The 22,893-nt window shown below is 42.1% G+C and overlaps 1 protein-coding gene across 7 annotated transcripts in view; it reads right to left on the bottom strand.

Annotated features, from left to right (window-relative positions):
* Window positions 1–22,893, bottom strand: part of gulp1a (GULP PTB domain containing engulfment adaptor 1a) — a 77,595-nt gene that overhangs the window by 8,611 nt on the left and 46,091 nt on the right. For 6 of the 7 annotated variants that reach the window (XM_053876899.1, XM_053876905.1, XM_053876904.1 and 3 more), the window contains 2 exons: window positions 13,085–13,165; window positions 3,268–3,329 (listed from right to left, as the gene is read on the bottom strand). In XM_053876899.1, coding sequence (XP_053732874.1) covers window positions 3,268–3,329; window positions 13,085–13,112 — 90 coding nt within the window. In that variant the 5' untranslated portion in view covers window positions 13,113–13,165. Of the gene's footprint in view, window positions 1–3,267; window positions 3,330–13,084; window positions 13,166–22,654; window positions 22,777–22,893 lie in introns of those variants that run through there. The other variant, XM_053876902.1, reaches the window with a different exon arrangement.

The raw sequence follows: 22,893 nt of genomic DNA, 5'->3' as shown, positions 1-22,893 counted from the left end.
GTAACCAGGACTACTCTTCCGTTTGTTTACTTCTCTTCGTCTCTTGTGTCGCACGTTAGCGACCCAAATGGTCTACTGTGTCCGACAACATGAACAATACAACATGTATGTACAACAGTATGTTTCGTACTTAACAAACAACAGTCGGCTAGCATCCAGGCTAACTCTAACATCGTCATACCGCTAAGAGATTTATCACCGCAACATAGCCACGAAAAACATAACGTGCGCGGACTGATCAGCTGACATACGACGCGCTTTGTTATTGTGTATAACACAGCCTCTGTATGCAGATGTGTCCCGTTAGCTACATTTACTGACTGTTTTTTCTTCATATTGAGGTGTAAAACCTTTCCTGTCTCCGCACTGGAGCGTGGTAGAGTGTCACAGGGGAGGTGCTCGCTCTCCACACACACTCCAGGGTTTGATGTCCTGTTGTGGGCTGGAGCTGGGACAGGGATGAGGCGAGTCTGGGACAGAGCGTGACTTGGTTTATGACTTTGTCACAGCCAAACTGCACAGAAGCGCACATTCAGAGCTGGACACGCACCGGGCACCTCTTCACTTCTGGAGAGACGTCACTCACTCGGCAACCCCTCCCACATGCAGCGGCCACACACATAGAGGAACAGCGCACCTGCAGCAGACACTCTACATTCACTCCTACAAAACGAGAACTGAGGTACCACTGCACTAAAAAAAGGATAAAAAACTATTTGACCATATACAACCTGTTTTCATAAAAAACCAAGATGTGGTCAATGGTAATTCTTTTTCACCTCCACACAACTAATAACGTATTTTTGTTTTAACGCGCAATGAAAACGCATGTTTCTCTTCTTCCAACAGGCATTAAATGACATTGGTTGCTTTGTTCCCATGAATTAATTAATCCATGGTCACAGTTCTCTTTTTTTTTTTTTCAAAAAAGTCATTAATGCCCGGTCACAATTAAAAACGCTCCTTTTCCCGAGAGAGTAATTATGGACGTGAACTATTAACATTTCTTGCCGCAAGCGGTAACAAAAGCATATTCCTTCCTAATCAGAAATCAATACATGCACAAATGTTCTTTCCTTGTTCAAAGCAGTTCACACAGACACACAATTTCATTTGCTCGAACCTCCCTGGCGAGCACGTCCTTCTCGGAACAGACCCGGGGCAGTCCCAGGACACACACTTCCCACTTGACAAATGTGTGCTTAAAATGAATTAAGTCATTTACAGAAATGACCAATGTGTGCCATCTGTGCAACTACCGTCAGTAGTTCCTCACTACAATAGAATAAAATATATTTTCTCACACCCACGTTATTCATGCATCTCCAGGGGTTAGTTTTCTCCTTCCCCTAAAAGCAAACACTGGCCTGAGTTGCTTCACTTTGATAAGTGGGATGAGCTCAATTTTAACCTTGTTTTTAACAGCCGTCCTCACAAAAAAAAAACCTCCGATGAAAACAGGTTCTGCCGCAGTTGAATAAGTCTTTTAAGCATTGCTGCAACAAAACGCTCACACTGAAAACCAGAACTGAGTTACAGACTCTCATTTCAGGGCAGCCATTTCTGAACTCCAGGTGAGGAAGGTTCAGTCGCACGGCAAGCTCAGAGGCTCATCCATCATCCCCAGCACAAAGAAGCTTCATGCCTGCTCTCAGTCTGCCTCGACCTGCGAGTCATTTCACTTAAGAGGATCGCGGCCCTGTGATACACCAATTAATAACTGAGCTATCCACTCCGACATCCAGGCGAGTGGATGTGTCAGTCTCCATTGCAAATGCAGCCTCTGGGGTCAAGAATAAGGAGTCATTTAGAAGCAAGTATCACAAGCTGTAACGTACAAATGATTCAAATGTTGTTAGACTAATGTCGGGACTGGGGTGAGAGTACAGCCATGCATCATCATCTTCAGTGAAATATCCAGCAAACAAAGCCAGGCTCATTCGCCTGTTGACATGAGGCCACCATAGGCTGAGGCAAGATTGCTCGAGGCTGTCCGCCATTTTGCCTGTGACACTGTTCTAAGCAAGCATCCAAGGAACCCTGATACGTCTATCAGTCAGATGTACTTCAGGCCCCAGTCACGTTAGACAAGATGGTCCTGCTTTTACCGCCATCACAAAACAAGAGCGTGAAGACAACGGGCGTTTTAGGAGCGAAACAATGCAAGTATCCTGTAAGTCCTGGGCATCCCCTGAAGGTCAGGAAGTAGAGACGGCGAAACTAAGACACCGTCGACCGTCGAAGCTTACGTCTCGAGGCGGCATGTTTTTGAGGAGTGGTGCAAGGACAAAGGCTTGGCTGGAACCTGCAGTGTCTGCAGGAGCTGGTGCATGTAACCACTCTTGCTGCCTTCATGGCAACCACAACAGTGGTGGGTGAAGGTTTTGGATATTTCTCAGGCAAAAGCCATCCAACCCTCCAACATTTTTACATAGGACCATTGCGCCATCCAGTCAGGAAATCAGTCCCATGGAGGATTTACCATATACACAACAGGTGACCAGTGTGTATAAACTAGTCATGGGCTGATGAAGCTTCATGAAACAGTGTCCTCATTTTCATTAGATGACACTCTCTGTTCTAAAATCTTTGCATTTTGACAACCACTTCAATGAAACTGCATATCATTTTTAAACCAACAGCACCACCTACTGAGCACTGAAAATGAGGTTTCATGAAGCCTCATCAGCCCATCACTAGTTCAAACTTAGGCTGGAAAAATGAACAAGGATTTGCATGGCAGGTCCTACATCTTTGTTTCGTACGCTGACCACAGTGTGCGACCCCACACACGGTTTATTGAAAGAGCCCCTGGCCTCCTGCTTCAGCTCTCTGACTCCGAGCGCTGAAAAGCTAAAACACCTCAGACCAGGAACCTCGTCCTCTAGTGAGCCGGTTCAAAGGAAACTTTCAAAGAAAACGTTTCCTCCATCTCGTTCACGGCAGCAGCAGTTCTGGTTAATTCTGACCGAAGCCTCGGCGGATCGCTCGACCCGCTGGCACAAGTAGCAATAAATAAACTAATCGCAACTGCTGGAAGTGACTGAAAGTCTTTCTCTGATAAAAAATGGACGAGTGTAAGGAACGAGGGCAGCTGTGAAAGATGAATGAAAGCAAATGGATCACACATGCCAGTGTGGGATGCCTGTTTTAATAGAGCTCAGTTATAAGAATGAGGCCTGCACGACTTGACGGTTGACTTCTGAAATGCATTTATGTCACGGAACTGTGCTTCATATTTCTGTGTAAATATCCTATAAGTCCTACCTTGGCATTGTAGGGTATGTAATGTTTGGCGAGCGCCTCTGGAGTGTGCATCCACGATTTCTCTGAAAAACACCAGAGGAAAATGAAGCAGTCAGTTAGACAACCTGCAGTCACACGTGTTATCTTCAAATGACCTTTGAAGGTCAAACAATTAAAAAAAATAAAGGATTTGATTGACAGTGAAAGCACCAGGACCTTTGAGTCTTCGCCTAACGTGTTGTATGTGTGAAATATTAGAAGCTGCGAATACAAATGTTGGCATTCACACTGAAAAAAAATGGTCTGAATTTATTTCATGGTACTCACTGGACGGGGTTCTAAAGAGACATGGTAAAATAACAGGGAAATATTTAGTGTTTCAAAAGGTGCAGCAGCATTATACAGACAAGTTTAGTTGACATTTTCATTTTTTCATTATTATTTTATTTGTTGCTGTTATAAGAAAAACCTCCAAAACAAAACACTTGACAGCACCAATTATCTTAAAGCCAACAAAAAACTGAGAATGTGTTCAAAACTGACAAAAAAAAAAACCTAAAAATTTATATTCAGTAGTTCACAGTGGAACACATGGCGTGTCCGAATACTTTTTTCCACCACCGTGCAGCAGTGATACCTCACGAGATGACAGTTCCTCTCTTGTTGGAACAACCCTTCATTCACACCACTCAGGTTGGACTCATCCATCTAGAAATCCAGCGCCTCAACTATTAGTACTGGTGTAGTACTCGTGTGCTCTGTCCAGGAGTGTTCTGTTTATGATCTACCTCCTACCTATTTTACATTCACTATCTGAAAAACAGCATTAAAACCAAGGTATCTAATAATTACTTTCCAATAATTGAAAACTCCCTCCTATTTGGTCTCCCCCACAGGCTCCTCCTCACTGCTCAAATCAATACCAGAACCACTGCTACCACCGCATCGTGCAACTACTTCATTGGCTCCCAGTTATACACAGAATAATTTCTGTGCACATACAATTCTATACCTGCCTGACCTCCACTCCATTCCCCTCATTCTCCACCATCCATTTCACAGTAGCCCCTCGCCAGACTCAGAACCATAGGGAGCTGCTCTACTCCCAAAGTTTTGGACAGTCACCATCTGTAGCAATTTTTGGCCTCCAATTAGCTTTGTCTTTGCAAAGCTAATTGCAAAAATAAGTGGAAATATTAGTTAGTCCTCTATTCAGCCTGTATTTTGACTTTGAGAAATGTACATACTACTGACACAATCAACCTGTCAGCTTCATATATATATATATATATATATATATATATATATATATATATATACAGTATTGTGCTGTGTTTAAAAAATCGATTTTCCGATTCTGAATCGATTCGTACATCAATTCCATAAAATCGATTCGTAGGTCCAAAGATCGGATTAATTAATTTACGTTTTAACACATATTCTCTGGGTGAAGTGTGCATGCGCGCACCTGGGACACCAAAGTCAAAACAACATGCCTCCTCACAGTGGCAACACTAGCAACGTTCAGACGCGACCAAACCAAAAACGCGCTCGACAAAAGCATAGCAATTAGCACGTATGCCTAATGGAGGTACTGGAAGTGTTGCAGTATTGCGGAAATATGACCCACCTCACAAGTCACATGACGCGACATCACCCAGCGCTCCTGTCCAAGCCATCCACCGGGCCACAACAAATGAAACTCGAGCGAACTTTACCACTACCGGGTAATTCTGCACGCTCTGTCAAAATAACTGAAGCGATTGCGGGCTTCATTTGCAAAGATATTCCGTCGTTGGAAACGAGGGCTTCAGGCGGCTAATGAAAGTAACAGAGCCTCACTTTGTTACGGTGTCTCGCAAACGTCTGTTATCCCAAACATGCACCAGTCAGTCAAAGAAAACGTGAAAAGTAAGCTTCAGTCAGCAGTCAGGGGGGCATTACAAGTGATGCGTGGACATCTTCGCAATCTTACACGAATCTGACAACTCACTATATTGATGAGGAGTGGGACCTCTTCTCGTACGTACTACAGACCAGATAGAACTGTTTACATACTGACCAATGACCGTCAGGTTGCTGTGAAGTCAGTCACCAGCACTCTGTTTACATTTTCCCTGGCTGAGAATATCTTTTTTTCATTTTGGTAATAAAATAAAAACGCATTAGTGTTAAACAGCAGCATCTTTTGGGTGAATTTTTAATGTCATATTTCTAATAATGCACCAGTCCCATGAGCAGTCACATCTGGATCTTTATTATCATTTACTATGAATCCTTCATTAATTTCCTGTTGAATGTCAATATGATACTAGTATTAATACGTTGTGTAACTTGTCATGTGATCATGCCAACAGCTCAGAAAATGGTTTAAATACTAACCTGAATCGAGATCGGATCGGATCGAATCGAAACAAATTGAATCGTGATAATCGATTATAAGTCATGAGAATCGGAATCGAATCGATTCTTGAAATTAGAATCGATACCCAGCCCCAATACAGTATATAGTTCACAGTCAATATAGAGAAAATACAGTGGTACCTCGGTTCTCGACCACAATCCGTTCCAGATGGCCGTTCGAGAAGCGAATTGTTCGAAATCTGAATCGATTTTTCCAATTCCAATGAATGGAAAAAGAAATCATGCGTTCCAAGCCTTAAAATAGTCTTTTGTAGGAGTGAATGTAGAGTGTCTGCTGCAGGTGCGCTGTTCCTCTATGTGTGTGGCCGCTGCATGTGGGAGGGGTTGCTGAGTGAGTGACGTCTCTCCAGAAGTGAAGAGGTGCCCGGTGCGTGTCCAGCTCTGAATGTGCGCTTCTGTGCAGTTTGGCTGTGACAAAGTCATAAACCAAGTAACTTAGCTCTGTCCCAGACTCGCCTCATCCCTGTCCCAGCTCCAGCCCACAACTGCAAACCAAACCAAGTCTTGGGTGGATAAAGTGGATTAGATTTCATGAAAGTTTGATCACCGCAGAAATAAGCAACTGCCCAGTGTCTTCGCAAGAAAAAGTTGACTCAACTTCATTATGCTCCTTTTAAATTTACTTAACTGCAGCGCAAAGTGATTATTCCTGCCTGCATCTTGCCGTGTAATCGGATTCCTGGCATGACTTTTCGGTATAATTTGATGGAGGGAATGATGCAACCTCTTTCTTCTCACATCAAAAGGAGGGAGAGAATTGCGGAACGAAAGGAGGACCTGCTGAGGGGCTGACGCAGCAGCTGGTGATGTGAACTGACACATCAGCACAGGCTAATGAAAGCAAGATAACTGGGGGCGGCCAGGAGTGGACACACTTGCTCTGTCTTTCCAGGATAAAATAGTGACGGAGGTGGAGAAGTGATGTCCAGCTCCCAGATTAACTGCAGGAGAGAAAGGATCAGTTGGCATCCGAAGGTCGGCGCGTGTGGCTGAGTGGCTCAGGTGATAAGAGCAAACAGTGAGACCACCATGTGAAAATGTGTCGACTCGGCTATTCTGGTTTGAGTGACAGTTTGTGTACCTCAGGGTTTGTGTTTCACCTTTCTTTTCAAAGTCTTTCCATACACAATCTTTGCCCAACCAAAATATAATCTGAAATAAGAAGGACTTTTTTTCCATGAGGTGATGACTCCAGAATCATTTTCTTTCTGCTGCTAATATTTCATTTGTTCATTTGGACTTTTATGAGTTGAAGTTCTCTGCAATGGGAAAGCAGTCTGTTCAAGGTGTGCCATGCCTCTCGCCCTCCAGATCCCCTGGCTGCTCACTTGCTCCTCCAGACAACAGCTTGGTTTTCTCCTTGTTTTTCAGCACTTATTGTTCAGTTTTGTTTTTTTCCCACAGCTATTTTGCTTCGAAATGTTCATTGCTATGTGGGTGCTGTGGTCCTGAGGACACAATGTGGCGGAGATTTTCCATAAATTCTGCTGGGTACCAGGTCATGAGTGTCAAACAGTCCAAGGTGAAAAGTCTGCAGCTCAGTGCGGCTGCCGTACTGGGAGACTGCGGTGCTGGAGCTGCAAGATCCTTCTTGAAAAACACACCTAACCCATGATGCCTTCGTAGCAGGGTTTTGGTGAAAAGCATGATTCTCTGCCTCACATGCAAAAACACCCCTCTTCACCTTTCCAGACAATGTTCATCCACCGCCAAAAAGTCGCTCAGCACAGTCCGTCAGTGTTGTTCTTTATCCACTACATTTTATTTATTTATAAAATGTAGTTTTTCTTTTTAAAATCCAAATTTGTCATGAAAGTATCTGTATTTTACCATTTTATCAGGCATTTCTTCTGTTACATTTTCCAATGGTCAGTTGTGTTCATTTTTTTCCCACAAAACCTACTGTCTGTTTTCGTATTTGTGCCGCAGCGAACCTTTTTCCTTGGCGAGCTGCTTCTGTCAGATCCATACAGCTTTGAAATCCCAGTCTTTTCCAAGGTTTCATGCGACTTCAGTTGCTCTATTTCAGTCACTGATATTAAACCCCACACTGCAATTGTGAGCTGTAACCATCAACATCAATGTGGGCTCACTGACACTCACTCCAGCTGGAGACAACGCCTTGACGGATCATGGTTTGCTGCTACTATGTGCTCCTGATTTGAAGACGCCTTCCACCACTATCTCTCCATGGTTCAGTTTTCACGACCCTTTTGGACAAAGGGGGAAAGGGCCGGCATCGTTTGTGTAAAGGCGCTTCATCTTATTTGCTAAAAAGAAGAAGGCTCTCCGTGAACGTTAGTTCTCTTATTCCTCCACAGGCAAAGTCTAATGCGCTGCAGCGCTCCATCAATGACACAACCTCCACGTGCACAGCTCTCCATCATACAGAGGACACTCCGTGATGCGACGAGTGACGACCTTGAGGGTGTGAGCTGTGCCAGCGTTTCCACTTTCTTTAAGCAGCAGCAGACTTCAAATTAGGAGCACCCATGACCAGAAAGCAGAATGTTGGCAGAATAAGTGTCATTTTCACGCCAATACTGTTTAGCTCAATATATACCGAGCATACAGCGATATATGATGGGTTTTTCATTTGACACAGAAGACCTAAGAGGCACGGCACGTTCAGGAACTTAGCTTCAATTGCTAATACATTTAATCACTAATGGGGAAATGCAAACAAAAACTGCACAGTTTTCATACGATGGCAAGGAGTGAGGCCCCGCACTGACACACAGTTTGTCAATGAAAACAAAAAACTAGTGTGGGAGTCATTTGAGAAAGGCTAATTGAAATAAAACACTTCAACACTCTTCGCCCACACACAAACAAAAAACATGAGTTTCTCTTCGGCTCCAGCACAAACACAGCCGACTGATGGTGGCGACCCAGCCTCGCACACACGCACAAATCAAAATAAAAGTGGAGCAGCAACCTGCCCCCATATCACTTCCCATCTCTGCTGATGGCCAGCAGCTCTCAGCCAAGGCCGGTTACCACAGGGGCTTCAAGTTAGCAAGTATGGAGACTTTAAACAGGTTTTTTTTTGGGAGGGTGCAGGAAAGTAAAGACAAATCTGACCATTTTCTTTAACATTATGGATTATTATTATTGTAATACACCCAGTTCCTTCCTGCAATATGACTTTTTATGTTGATTTTTTTCATATTTTTACATCTTGGTTGTTTGTACTTTTTTCTTCTATTAGGTGTTATCAGTTAATCGTTCTCTTTTATATCACTTCTCTCAATAAATACAGTTACGTTCAGTTGTTTGTATACACACCGTAGCTCTGCACCTTTACACACTTCGTTTTCACCATTTCACAAATAACCTTGTTATTTTCTTCTGTTTATGCTTTTTTAAATGCTCTTTTCTTTCTTGCTAGATATTGAAAAAGATGGATTTTTTACGATTTTACCAGTCTCTTCCCTAATTATGGTATGTCGACGAGGTTTGCAAATGGAAAGCACCAAAAACAGTCGGCTGAAATTTCTTCCCTGTGGGCTCTGCAAGCAAATGATCAGCCAGCACTGTCGAACTTAGCAGCACTGGGGACTGAAACTTAGCTTAGCAACACGTGTGCGAAGCGTGGAATTACTTAACTGGAGGGGTGCGTGCTATATACGGATTATGTGTGACAGTTCGGACAAACTGAGCTTTGGTGTCTGATCAGAATAATACAGGCATCAAAACACACTTACGGGAATTGACTCATAAGTGAAAATATATGGACTGGTACATCCATATTTTTCGTAAGCAGAGAAATGGTTCACAAAAGGGCAAGTCGAGTATTATTTATTGTATAAATAGGCAAAACCGTGAATGTGCACAAGGTACAAGAACACTTTCTGTCAGTACAATTTTGGGATTAATTGTTGCATGGCAGAAACAAAAAAAACAGTACCACCGCAGCCCTATGAGGACCGAATTCAAGTCCACTAGTCAAAATCCTCAGAGGAGTGATGAGGTGCAAGCAGTACTTTTGACTAAAGTTGCTGTTTGAGTTGGGTTTGACCACATCTTCACTGCGATTTGCCGACACCTGCACCATTCGCATCTGCTAGTTTCCAGCAATTCAGGCGGCTTCCCCCGTCTCTCCTGCCACGGTAGAAAAGTAGGTCAGTCTTCTGGGGGTAGGTCTACAGTCAGTGGAGTGTCAACATGGAGGAGTGGAGAATCCCTTTTCTTGTGTTCAAGTCTATAAAAAGAAAAAAAAGCAGGCTGTCGCTTCTGGATCCATCAGATCCTGTTTGGTGAGTCATGAATTGCAGCTACCACTGTGATCAGCTTCTCCTCCACTTCACTGAATTTTCCCTCTCTGCATACATCACTGTAAAATCTGGGCTCTGACCGTTTTCACCGGACATGTGCCACTTGAAGCTGCCGCCAAGTCGTTCAAAACATGTTGCATCCCCTGTTCCAGTCTGTAGTCCGGGGGGCTGATGAGTCCTCACCTAATTTTCAGAGCCCACTAGATGGCACTCTCTGCTGTAAGAGCTTTGGATTTGAACAACCATTTTAATGAATCCTCACATTTTTTGAAATGGAAACGGCCCCTACTGAGCTCTGTGAATGAGGGCAAAAATGAGGACAGTGTTTCATGAAGCCTCACTCACCCATTGCTAGCCGAATTGTCCCTCTACATTGACTTCATATAAACCAGTTGCTTTAGTAGCACGGATGGCGTTTGGTGTGTATGGCAACCTCTCGTCGAAAATGCCAATAGAAGAAATGAGTTTTCAGTGAAAGCTAACTGAAGTTGAATGAGTAATGTTCCCAGTCTCTCTCTTGCCCAATGTTCTGTTTCACTCTTAAAATTGAGTGCAGGTGAGGGCAGGGAGAATAGTGCAATAAAAATTAAGATTTAATTAGTGAGAAGCATAAAAACACAGGGGTAAGAGCTTTTACTGAAATTGTTGAGAGGAACAAAACTTGGCGCGTGGTGTGGAATGATAACTGTGTCAGATGCTGGCAAATAAATGCCTCTCTATCGCTCTAGGAAGTCCTCAAGTTCAGGATGGTGGCATGTCGGATACCCCTGACCCGGGTCACTCAGTGATTCCAAAGGGTTTTTTGTTTTTTTTTTACGGTTTACCTACTGAATTGTGGAACAATGTGTCTTGAAAGTTGTGACATATTTCTCCCAAAGCCACACTACATGCTGAATAAATAGCAACCTGGTGTGACACTGCAGCTCCTCAGGGGTAGAGAGGAACGTCAGCGTTCTGTTTGCAACACAGGGAGAAACTTTCAGGCTAAAGATGGAGGGAAAAAAGTAAAGTTTGAGCAAGCAAAGCAGTCACAAAAAGTCTTGAGTGAATGTTTAAGTGTTAAGTCAAAAAGGGGTTTCAGGGACTCACTGTCAATCATCACACGGCAAGTAAGCAGAAAACAAAAACCTCGACAAGAATTAGCATAAGATGGATTTTGAGTCATAAAAACTGGAGAGACAATAGAGAAATGGACATATTAGATGAATTTGCTATGACACCACTTACAAAGAGCTGAATGAGAGGTCAACAAAGGCAAAACAGTCAAGTGTTCTTCATGAAATATGCTTGACTTCAGTTCCTGCCCAATGTTATTGCCTGACTTTTTATATAATTCAAGACCTCTTTTTAGTATTTGAAATATTGATGATTGCAATGGGACATGAGGTGGCAGTAGAATTCAGAATTGGCTTGCATATTATTCTGTGTTTCCAATGTGTGAAATTCCAGAACCCTTTGCATTTCTGCCGCCAAAAGGGGGTGGAATAATCGGCCCGACCCGCAACACTTTTTGGTACGCCTTGCATGTCTGAAAGGCGTCTGAAAATGCTGCCGATACCAGTGACACATCCACGGGCGCCACTTATTGGACAGGAGTGAGAGAGCAAAATAGCGACATCTGCTCTATTTGTTTGCGAGCAGTGCTGAAAAGGATGAATGTGACGTTCCAAAAGGAGAGTTTAGGACGATATGCAAAGCGTGTCCAACACAAGGGACTGTTGGTAAGTGATGGGCTGACAAGGCTGCATGACACATTGTACTCAGTTTCAGAGCTCAGTGGGTGGCGCTCTCTGTTTTAAAATGAAGTGAAGTTTCATTTAAATGTCCAACAATTTTAGAAAATGAAAATAGTTTCAAGGAACCAAAGAGGCACATCACCAGTGTTAGGTAAGGAAGCTACTACAGTCATGCATGTGCGAACAGGGACCTCTTTACTGACATGTCAGCTGGTGAAATCCAGATGCTGCACCACATCATCGCAAGGCAGCAGTTCCGGCTGAATATACTCTAGGCTACAAAAGTCTTAATAATAAATACTGAAAGTCACAGACAAGACATTTAATTCCTCAAGTCACTGGAGAGGGCTTCTCAAAAGGTTTGAAATGCATCATGTCGTACAACAGTCCAGATCCTTTTTCAGAAATGACACTTTTTCACACAACTACTTTCAGCCAGAACTTTTATGTGTTGCTCTACTACATATTTCCGACATTGTGGCTCAGTCATGCATCAGCATCTGTTTCCAGCTACGATGATGGATCACCCGTGGGTAAAGTAAATTATAAGAAATACCACGCAGCCCGTCGCACCACCTGGACCCTGGACACCTTCCCCAGACTCTGTCCGAGACTCATGTTTGCTGCATCACACCAGAAAAAGGAGGACAGATGGTGGCAAACACATCAAGTTGTTTTGCAAACTACAGTCCAGATTTCATCAGGGTCACCTTGACGCTGTGAAGTGTTGCACAAGTTTCCAAAAGCTTTGGATGAGTCAGTCTGGTGATTATTCAGATGGAAGGAAGAGCAGCTGTCATTTGTAGTTGGCTTTTTGTTCACTATTTGTTTGTGAGTCTCTTCCTTCACTGAACATATTACCTTGCAGTTTTATTCATTTCCAGGACTTTTTATGTCTGTTTTTGGTACATTATAGAACTTCCACAGTGAAATATTTGAATAGGAAGTGGCTCTTACTTAGAGCGCTTTCCATGATTATCCAGCAGCCAAAGCTAAAATTGTTTTTTTTAGTATTTTAGCTTGCAAGCCTTCAAACTGAGGTACCACAGTATTTTAGGATCCTGCATTTAGTCGGTGCTTTCCACTTTTTATATCAGTCTAATTATGTTATTTTCACTGCAATTCAAATTAAATAAACTTTTGGCACAGTAGAGAGAAGATGCAAGACTGTGGGGATATAAAATGAAACAAGCATGCACAGTATCTCCACCTGTCATGAGTTTGAGTTGGGCTATTCTCTAGATAAAACAGTCTCTTCCTTTTGTTTACAGCAAAAATGTATCTTCTAACACGCGTATCATCCTTTCTTTGTGAAGTTGCAAATGTCCAGAGGATTTTAAAAATAAAACATAAAGAAACAGCACAGCTAAAGGCTGAGCAAGAACATGTTTCCCCTCATACCTTTTTTCCTGTTGAAGGCTCGGTTCATAGTGGAAAGTCTGTGGGTTCAAGGATCCTCCAGAGAGATGTCCAATATTCCAACTGTGAAGGAATCACAAAAAGAGGTTTTTAGCCTTGAGGTTTGACTAAAAGACACAAAACAGTTTCCTAGCTTGGGAGCCAGTACAGTATATATGCATCAAACTATCAAGAGTCGGTCGGAGCGGTCAGTGTGATGTGAATAAAATACTTCAGACAAAAGATTCAAAAGATTTGCGTCTTGGAACTTTCATGGCCATGACAGCAGACGTGCCATGATATCTGCATGATGCTCCTGGTTACACTGTTATTACCATTAAAGAAACCACTTATTCATATGTATACTAGCAACACATTATCCTGTAATTAATAAGTACTGATGAGTGGTTAGTTAAGTCTGACGATATTTTATCCTGGAATGGTACCCAAATGTTCACCTTAAACAACAACATAACTTATTATTTACAGCAATGAATTACCTTATTAATGGTGAATATGTCTTCCTAATATCAGGTGTAACCATGTTCCCAAGTGATTTTGTTCACTTATACAGTATCAACGAAAGACTACTGGGTTGGAAACAAGCTCCGATTTAAACTAGAATTCCTGGCTGCATGCAGAAGTTTCACACAGGGATAGTGAGATTTTATTGAATTGGTTTTTCAAAGCCAAATATTTCAGAGTAGAGTACAAAGTGAGCTTGCATGGATTGTCTTGATCACATTCTATGAATTACAGATCTATGCGAACGCATAGGGAACTCGTCACAAGTTCAAAGTCGGAGCGAACAAGCCACTCAAAAGCAGAACTTCGAGTTGTTTATTTAACCTGCTGTGCCTCTAACTTCTCACCCACTTTCACAGCAGAATGATGGAGTTGTCTTGTCCGACCCACGACGCTCAAGGCTGTCTGCACCACAGAGCTAGTGGTGTCAATAACAGTCAATATCTCACTTCAAACCTTTATTTACATTCGGAGAGCATCTCGTTCGGTCTATCTCGTTGTTTAACAGTTGACATAAAACCCAATACAGAACCAAATATATGGACAATCTGTTTTTTAAAAAATCTGTCACATTTACATAGAGAATGATATACCTATAGAATGAGAAGAAGATGCTATATACATCTAAAGATTCTTGATTTTTTTAATAATAAGGTTCAATAATCAGTTATCACTAAAAGAGATAACATCAGTTACTTCAACAAATATGCATTTTCATTTGACCCTTTTCAGTTAGCTATACAATGTTTTGGCGCACTTAAATCCTGTTAACAGTCATGTGTTCACTGCAAAGTTCCATGTTTCTTGAAACAGACATTTTAATGTATTTTTATGCAATGGTTCATTCTTTAAATATGCTGGCAAAAATATGTCCTTTGGCATCAAGTGTGAATTCGGTTTTTGCCTTTTGGGATTGTTGTGCACACAGAAATGGTAAAACTTGCAAATAGACTCAAAATACAAGTGAAAATTTGAATTTTGAAAGCTTATTTTCCCACGACATGAAAACCTATATGTTCCAACTCCACCACTCTGCCCTTCTTCACAACCACTGAACCCTGTTAGCAAAGCGACATATCCATCAAACACTGGTCATCTATCAACCCAAACAGCCAAACAAATTGTCAAATAATTTACAATTCACTTTGAAACAAACTACTCACCGACCATCTGTCACTACCTACTGATCCATCAACCTGAGACAAAGTGTTGTGTTTTCACTTGTTTATGACACTTTTATCTCAAGTGTTTCAACTTATCTGCTGGCAGCACTCCCCAAGAAGCGGCCCACAATGTCATGAACTGTCCTGGAGAAATGCCTCCCGGATCCTCCATCAATATTCTCCACAGCGATCCTGTGTGATAATATGGAGACCTTGCCGCAGAGCAAGTCTCTCGCTCACTGCCATCTCCAACACAAATTAGAATCACGGAAGTTGTTTAACGAGACTTTTGTTTTGGTGCCGATTTCCATCTATCGAGGGATGTCTGAGGCATTATGGGTTGTTAGCAAGTCAGAAAAACAAATCCAGCTAATCCCCAAATGGGAACTGTCATTTTACTGAGGAAAGAAAATGTAGCATTCATTCTGACTAAGAAATTGATCCAAACAAAGGATAAGAAAAACAATTACAGATGTGGTGAATGTAAACAAAGTGTTCGTTAAAGTCAGGTTTAAAAGACTTTCAGAAGAATTCTTGGACTATGACAAAAACTTTTCAAAGTGTTGGCACAGATATCTCGATCGATTCCCCGTTATGCTGCTGAGTGGGTCGAAAAGATGTTTGACTTTAAAAAAGAAAATGAGCTGAACGCAGAGAAGAAGTAGAGGAATGACAGCAGAGAGTCTCCTTTGTGTATTCAAACTATGTTGCAAATGTAAGCCAGTGACGGGGGAAATCAAAAAGTAGACGTGCTAATGTAATTATCGTGTAGTACAGCATAGTATAGTAATAATAAGGTGCACCCTAAAAAACTCAAAATAAAACAAAACCTTTTATAAAAACATTTATAGTTTAACCAAATAGGTCCGACCTTGTCTTGTACTTTCTAGAACCAAGGAGAGAAACAGTCAGAAGAGGATCCGGAGGACAGGTGCAGTCCATCAGAGGAGACCGGAGACAACAGGAACATTTGAAAAAGAACCCAAACACACAAGAAAGCATGTGTGTGAGACTAGTTTGAGGCTTTATTAATTAAAGGTCAGAGGCATTGAAGGAAGTCATCTGCGTGTGGTCGAGCATCATAAACAATCCCAGCCAATTTCAGGAAACATTTGATCTCCATTCAAAGTCTGCGAAGAGGACAATTATCGTGTACGTTTTGTGTGAATCATTGGCACTTCAGAGCCGTCTGTCAGATCCTCCAATTATCCTCATCGACTTGTTCAAGGACTTTTCTGGAGGCCATGACTAAATTTCCTCCACCAAATTACAGTAATGGAAAAGCCGCGCAGCATCGCACCTAAACAGACTGAAACTGTTTTTCCTCATCTTGTCCACTTTGTCATGGAATCCAACATGCTGTTTTTCCTCATTGCCTTTTTCTATTTTTGATGATAACTTTTAGTGACTCTTTTTTAAGAGCCACTAATGTGCCTGTTAGTGTGTTTTAAAATGACATTGGAGCCCTACTGAACACATTAGCATGTGTCTGTTTGCACGTTTCGCGGGAGCTGAAATCTCGCTCTCCACGCCCCCTCTGCCAGGATTGGTCAGGAGGACATCTTCAGCCTCTTCTCACAGCTGCTGCCAGAAATGTTCCCAGTGAACTCCATATACCGGCACACTCGGAAGTTAAAAACTCTCGCAGCCAAAGCCCCACCTCCTTGTCAGTCCAAATGAGATGACGGGCACCGCCCTGTCCGTGTACGTGGTTCTTTATAGATACAGAACATACGCAGAGCTCCTGATTTCGTGGACCAAAGAACGAGGGGTGGCAAATGACATCACTGGAGCATCTCTGAAGCCCATTGTTATATCACAGTGGGTTTCGCTCTTGTAACTTGATTTCAGAATGGGGGAAACTTTATGAAGCAGTAACGTGAAAACGGAGCATAGCATGATGAGGAAGACCTGCATCATGGAGGGACAGACTTCAACATTTTGAAATATGAGTAAGTCTGGAGAGTTGGAATAGGACATTTGTTGCTCTTTAACTGTGTTGGGCGCCATCTCTGAAAATTAGGTCGCCGTTTCATCAAGCCTGCAATCCTATTTTAGGGTATTTTATCTGCCCATCTCTAACAGAAATCAGCCAAAATAATGTTTCTTATGGAAAATATCAAGAGCAACTGCAATACAAATTAAATTCAGGTGAAGAAGTAGAAGTAAGTCGGAGAAGACGGTGAGGTGGAGGAAGATGCTCACTTCAGCATCAGTGTTTAGAGCGCTACATGTACTTCCTTGGACCACTTTAACAATATTTGCTGTTTTAGCAGGAAAAAAACAGCCATTCCAATCCATCCTGTCGAAAATAGCTCATCAGTGTGTGGGTTAAGGTGCGCTCTGGGAATCCAAATGAACCAACTGACATCTTAATTCTCCATTGTTATTCCAGCTGAGTTTTTTTTTTTTTTTGCCGTTAATAACCTGGTTTATCTACTATGTCTCTGAGGACATCCATCTGCCTCATTCTCCTCTTGCGGTGCACAAAGCATGTCATGAACTTGACATAAACGGCGCCATTTAGAGAACGGGGCTCTATGCAAAGTCATTATGGGCCAGAATCCTCAGAGGCCCAGACATGATGAAGCATGAGGAACGGTTTAATCAGGGCAGCGTGAGAGGTGCAGAGGTTCGTGTTGCACAGGGAGTGGTGTCAAGGCCAAATATCAAGGCTGTCTCGCTGATTAAAGACAGCCTTTGTCGAGGCAGACTTTCACGACGAACAATTGATTTGCTGAAATTGCAAAAGTTAATGAAGAGCCCAAATCTGGACATAGATCTGAAAGGCATAAAAAATGTCTTGATTACATCACGTAGAATAAAGCAGAATGGATAAAGGCTGTGTCCCATTTCTCACCCCATCACCAGCACTTGACATTAGCACTTGGTTTTGAGTGCCCTCCGACAACAAAGTGAAGTGATTGACGTCTCTAAGAATTGGGACGCTTCATGACGTCATGCGTAAAGACAACGTGTCATTGGCTGCCGTGCTGTGTTTTGTTTCCTGCATGTTGACTGCTGGAGACGTTGTGGAAATGCCAGCTCCAACGTTTATGCAACCTCTGACAACGGTGCCGATAATCTCACCTGGTTTGGTGAACCAACGGAGAAGAAATGGATGGAGCCGAAGCCGGCTTCGCTGCTACGTTGAAGTGATAGATCTGTTAGAGGTGTGAGGATGTTAACGTTAGCCTGGATGCTAGCCAACTATTGTTTGTTAAGAAGAAATAACAACATACTGGTGTACATACATGTTGTATTGTGCATGTTGTCGGACACGGTGGACCATTTGGGTCGCTAACATGTGATACAAGAGAAAGTAAACAAACAGAAGAGTAGTCCCTGTTACTAAAATGTCCCCGTTGTCCTATCCAACATTGTTTTTAAATAAAGTAACCTGGAAATCTATCCACACTTCATATTCCCACTTGGTTTCAAGTCAGCTCCGGAGCTCCCTCGGTTTGAAGGGATCATTTCAAGTGCCCTTGGTCTTAAGAGTATTGGGACACACTACACTTGCGCGTGAACGCGCAAAACCGAGTGTTAGGGTCAAAACCGAGTGTGAGGGTGAGAAATGGGACACAGCCAAAGACCACTCCGTCAAATCGAGAGGCCGTGGTTCTTTGTTGGAAGTAGAAGATCAAAGGTGCTTGCTTCAAAAGAAGTTTTGGTATCTGTAAATCAACATAATCCAACAGGTGTCTCAATGGCTTCATGGCTGAGGATCAGCACCTCTAAAGGGGCCACACACATAACAACCAAAGATGACAGTCTTAAATCTTAAAATGATCCTGTAAGAGAGTCCTTGTGTCTGTGGTGTGTGTTAAGAGTGAATCTGTCCGATAATCGGCTCTGAAAACGATCTGAAATGCCGAAAATTATATCATATTTTTATGGCATCTGGTTGCTCCCAACTTGAACTGTAACATGGAACAGAATGTATCAAGGAAAGATGGCCCTCCATCACCACTGACAACAAAGAGAGCTGATATCTGATGTGATCCCATTGTCAACTTGAATCCCTCCCTCACTCCTACAGCACTCATTGTCCTTATGCACATGCTGTGCCACATTCACATATTTCTCAGACACTCACAGCTGCCTACTTACTTCAATGGTTGTGCTTGTTATTTCGCTATAAGTCGACTACACTTCTAAAAATGTTTAAGCAGTAACAATGCAGGCTATAAAATAAACATTTATAGGCGGATCAAGACGTAGTTTTGAGGCAAGACAACTGGCCACTCACACCAAATCCAGTTTGCTGTGCAGCGCTGCATTTTTTTTTTCTTCAGATTGAGTGTATGTTTATCATTGGACGCACACCAATGCAGCAATCCACCAGCTCTGATTCAGGAAACAGACCACAATGCAAAAATACGATTGGGATCTTTCTTTTTTACAAACAAAGTCAGCAAAGTTTGACAACTCCATGCCTCCACAGCACACGGGCAAAAACGGATCATTAAGCTCTTTAATGTTAATAAAAAGCCTATCGTACAACATTGACATAGCAACATTAAAAGCATACAAGAATACGAAGAAGTCGTCTGATGCAATGTTCCTCACATACCTGGGACATCGGACTATTCAAGTATGCTGTGTAGTAGCACAGAACTGACTTGTATCAGATCAAAGCCATTTCAGACAGATACATAATCGAACTTTATTGTGATTTCAATATTGGTATTTCAATATGGAGGGATTCCAAATTCTGGTTGCCATGGAAACACCTAAAAATAAGCAGGATTCTACCTCCCACCCCCATGATCCATAAGGTAAGCTTTGGAATGGTATTGAATTCCAGGTCTTTCAGGAAAGTCTGAACCCTGTAAATTGCTATTTTCCAATTTGGAAGCAGAACATCCCTCCTGGCTTCTTTGGTCGTGATATACTGCAGCTAGAAAACAATAGGCTCACACAGTGGAGTCCGATTCTAACACCACATTGAGAGAAGAGTGTCCATCTGAAGTGTGGAGCTGGGAAGTGTGGTCTCTGAATCTTATAGGGTTCACACCAGCTTCTCCGTCCGTGATGGACATAAACAACAGCATAGATGAGGAGATCACACATAACAGCAGAGAACTGGGAGCAAAAGGGCGGGGGGCCCGACAAAGTTAGAGTTAAGTTATGACCAGTTTTGTTTATAAGACAGCAAAGCTGTAGTACAATAAATCAAAGCACTGTGGTCAGGACCAGCCACGCCTACATGTTGTGGTCTGGTTTTGGGGGCCACCAGCTGAGTATATATAGAAGACTTCAAGTACAAGCTTGTGGGTTTTGGTAGAGTTTCACGGGGATATTTCACTGGGGCCCCAGAGAGGGCGAAAGAAAGACTTGTAACAGAACCAGCTTCAGGGTGGAGACTCTGACATTCCTGTCAAACTCGAAAAGAACGTTTTTGAAATGAGCAAGTTCCACATAGTTGGAACAAGCTGCTGGACGAAAAACAAGAGCAGGACTCTAAAGTGGCCGCGGCGCTGAGACGCTAAACTACATATACAACCAGGAGCATTAAAGTCGTTTGAGTAGGCGTCTCAGTGCTTGAGAGAAACGTGCAGATATAAATCAGGTGTCAGTCACACCAAAATCAGAGGATTTAACTTCCTAACGTGAAGCTTTTAAGTGGACACGTCCCTCATTAGAGAGGGTGGGACAAGATTTGTTGTTGGTCTGCAGCACCTGAGTGTGATGTTTGACTGACAGCTGCAGTGTGGAGCTCGGTTTAATAGTTTCCTGTCTGGTGATTTAACAGCGCCCTCACGGGAGAAGACACCCCAGCCCACTATTACACACACACACCTACACATACACACAGAGACTTTACACAGAGCTGCAAACCTGCCTAATGTTTGCCAGCCTCAATGGAAATACCAGGTCAGGTCTGTTGCATTCCCACAGCGCGAGTTAATGAGGTCGCATGTTGGATACAGTCTTGAAAACAGCGGTGCAATTCATCGTTGTTCAGCCAAACAATACATAACAAAACCTGCTGACATAATGATGAATACACATTTTTATACACATTTGAATTACTTGATTTATTGAATTTTAGCTTAAAATCTGTACACGTTTCAACAGTTTCATATACATATAATTTAAAAATAAAGGAAGTCATTCAGAGTTTGTACAGCATCACAGAATTCATACAAAGTAATCTGCGTTTTAAATGTGATGTCATACATAAAGTCCAGTTTATTAACTTTGTACTTGGACCAACTACTGTGTTATACTGCATAACGTACCACTGTAATCTTAAACCACTTGAGACCCTAGATTTATGTGGTATCTAGAATTGCTAAACTAAAAACTACAAACGCAGCTTTTCGCTCTGACTTTAATTTTTATTCTTATAATCATTATTATTATGCACAAACACTGTGCATTGACATACAAACATACATAGATGTATATTGACTTGTTTCGCTCAAGAAAATTTGATGGAATGTTACATAATTTCAGGGCAGCAGCTGCAGGTAGAGATGTAATGAAGCTTCATGAAACAAGTCTTCTCATTTTCAATGTTCAGTGCAGAAGGTGGAGGTTTTCATTGAAATGTCAAATGCAAGGATATTAGAGCAAAGGTCCATCTATTGGGCTCTGAAAATGAGGAAAGTGTTTCATTGTTTCATGAAGCTTCACCAGTCCATCACGAGCTGCAGAAAACCTACTTTGCTGACAACCATGTCATCTTGGGTTTCAATGAGTCATTCCAGTATCATTACAAGATGGTTTCGTCCCTAAATGCGTGCAGCAGTTAAAAGTTAAGTAAAAAAGTAAGATGGTGGTGAAAGCAAAAATAATGTTTGTACAATATGCAATGCAAAGTAAAATATTTACATTTTTCCACAATATTGAATTTGATTTTAAATGTTTGGACCAGAAAATGTTTTTTTTTTTGTTTATTTGTGTATGGTTTGTTTGTTTGTTTGTTTGTTTTTGTATTTACAGTGTTCACAAATGTCGCAGCTACACATCATAATAATTTATTAGTTAAAGCTAATATCTTCCAGAGTGGAGAGAAATGTGGTTCAGTTTCCTAAATATCTGTTTTCCTTGAATATATTATTTATTTTCTGTTTCTGTGATGTGCACATGCCAATATAAAAAATGAGTCATGTTTGTTTAATTAAATATCACATTTACAGGACGTTGAATATTTTATCAGCTGACTTCATTCAAAGTATGAATGTAAGCAATATAAGAGTGTGTCACACAATAATCATTGAGCTAATGTAAACTAACTAGGATGGTTGTTATGAAGAGGTTCAGCGTCAGTATTGAGGAGAAAATCTGGAGGACGAGCAGAAATCATATCAGATCCAGTGACTCAAGCGTTTGGAATTCGACTCATGAAAGACTGGAAATGAGGACCACCTACTTTGACCCCACAATGTCGCTGTGTGACCTCAAAACAATCCGCAAATAGTAATCTAAGCAGTCAAAAACATTCCCTGTATTTACTTCTCTACATTCCACGCGCTCAGCTCTGATCTGACCCATATGCTGAGAGAAGTCAGCGGCTTTTGCCGCGAGGTTACAAACACACCGCGGTCCCGACATAATTCTCAGGAAAATCAAACCAACAAAGATCCTTTTGTTTTCTTCACTTCTCCCTCGGAAATCTCTTCGAAAAGCACACACAACATCGCGACTACAATCTGTTTGTGAATGTGGTCCTGGAATTCCTCCACTGCCGTGTCTCGGGCTGTAATCTAAAAGCCAGATTTGCTCTCTCACACAGCTGGGCTTCTCTCCTTGCATTTCCAACGCTGACTCTTCAACTTTATCAAGCCAAAACATTCTTGCCCTGAACCGGGGATCTAATCTATAGAGAGAAATGAGCAAACAACAACAGAGCTGAGATGAAAAAGCTACTTACGTGACACTGTGCTTTGAGTAAGAGGGTGCAGGGGAAGTTCTAGAGATTCCTAATAGATTTCAGCTGTGGACCAGATGTTGCTGCACTCAGGACTGTGGAATGGAGTGAGATGATGGGAGCTTGACGCTGGACACACGATACTTGACAGTCAAACCTCCTCCCACAGGCTGTTCTGAAGGATTTCGTTTGAGGTTTTTGCAAGCATGAAGAAAAGAGACCCCTTCTGACCGAAACTGCGC

This window comes from Synchiropus splendidus, chromosome 10 (assembly GCF_027744825.2).
Source record: "Synchiropus splendidus isolate RoL2022-P1 chromosome 10, RoL_Sspl_1.0, whole genome shotgun sequence".
Taxonomy (NCBI): Eukaryota; Metazoa; Chordata; class Actinopteri; order Syngnathiformes; family Callionymidae; genus Synchiropus; species Synchiropus splendidus.
This window is presented reverse-complemented; position numbering and strand designations above follow the sequence as displayed.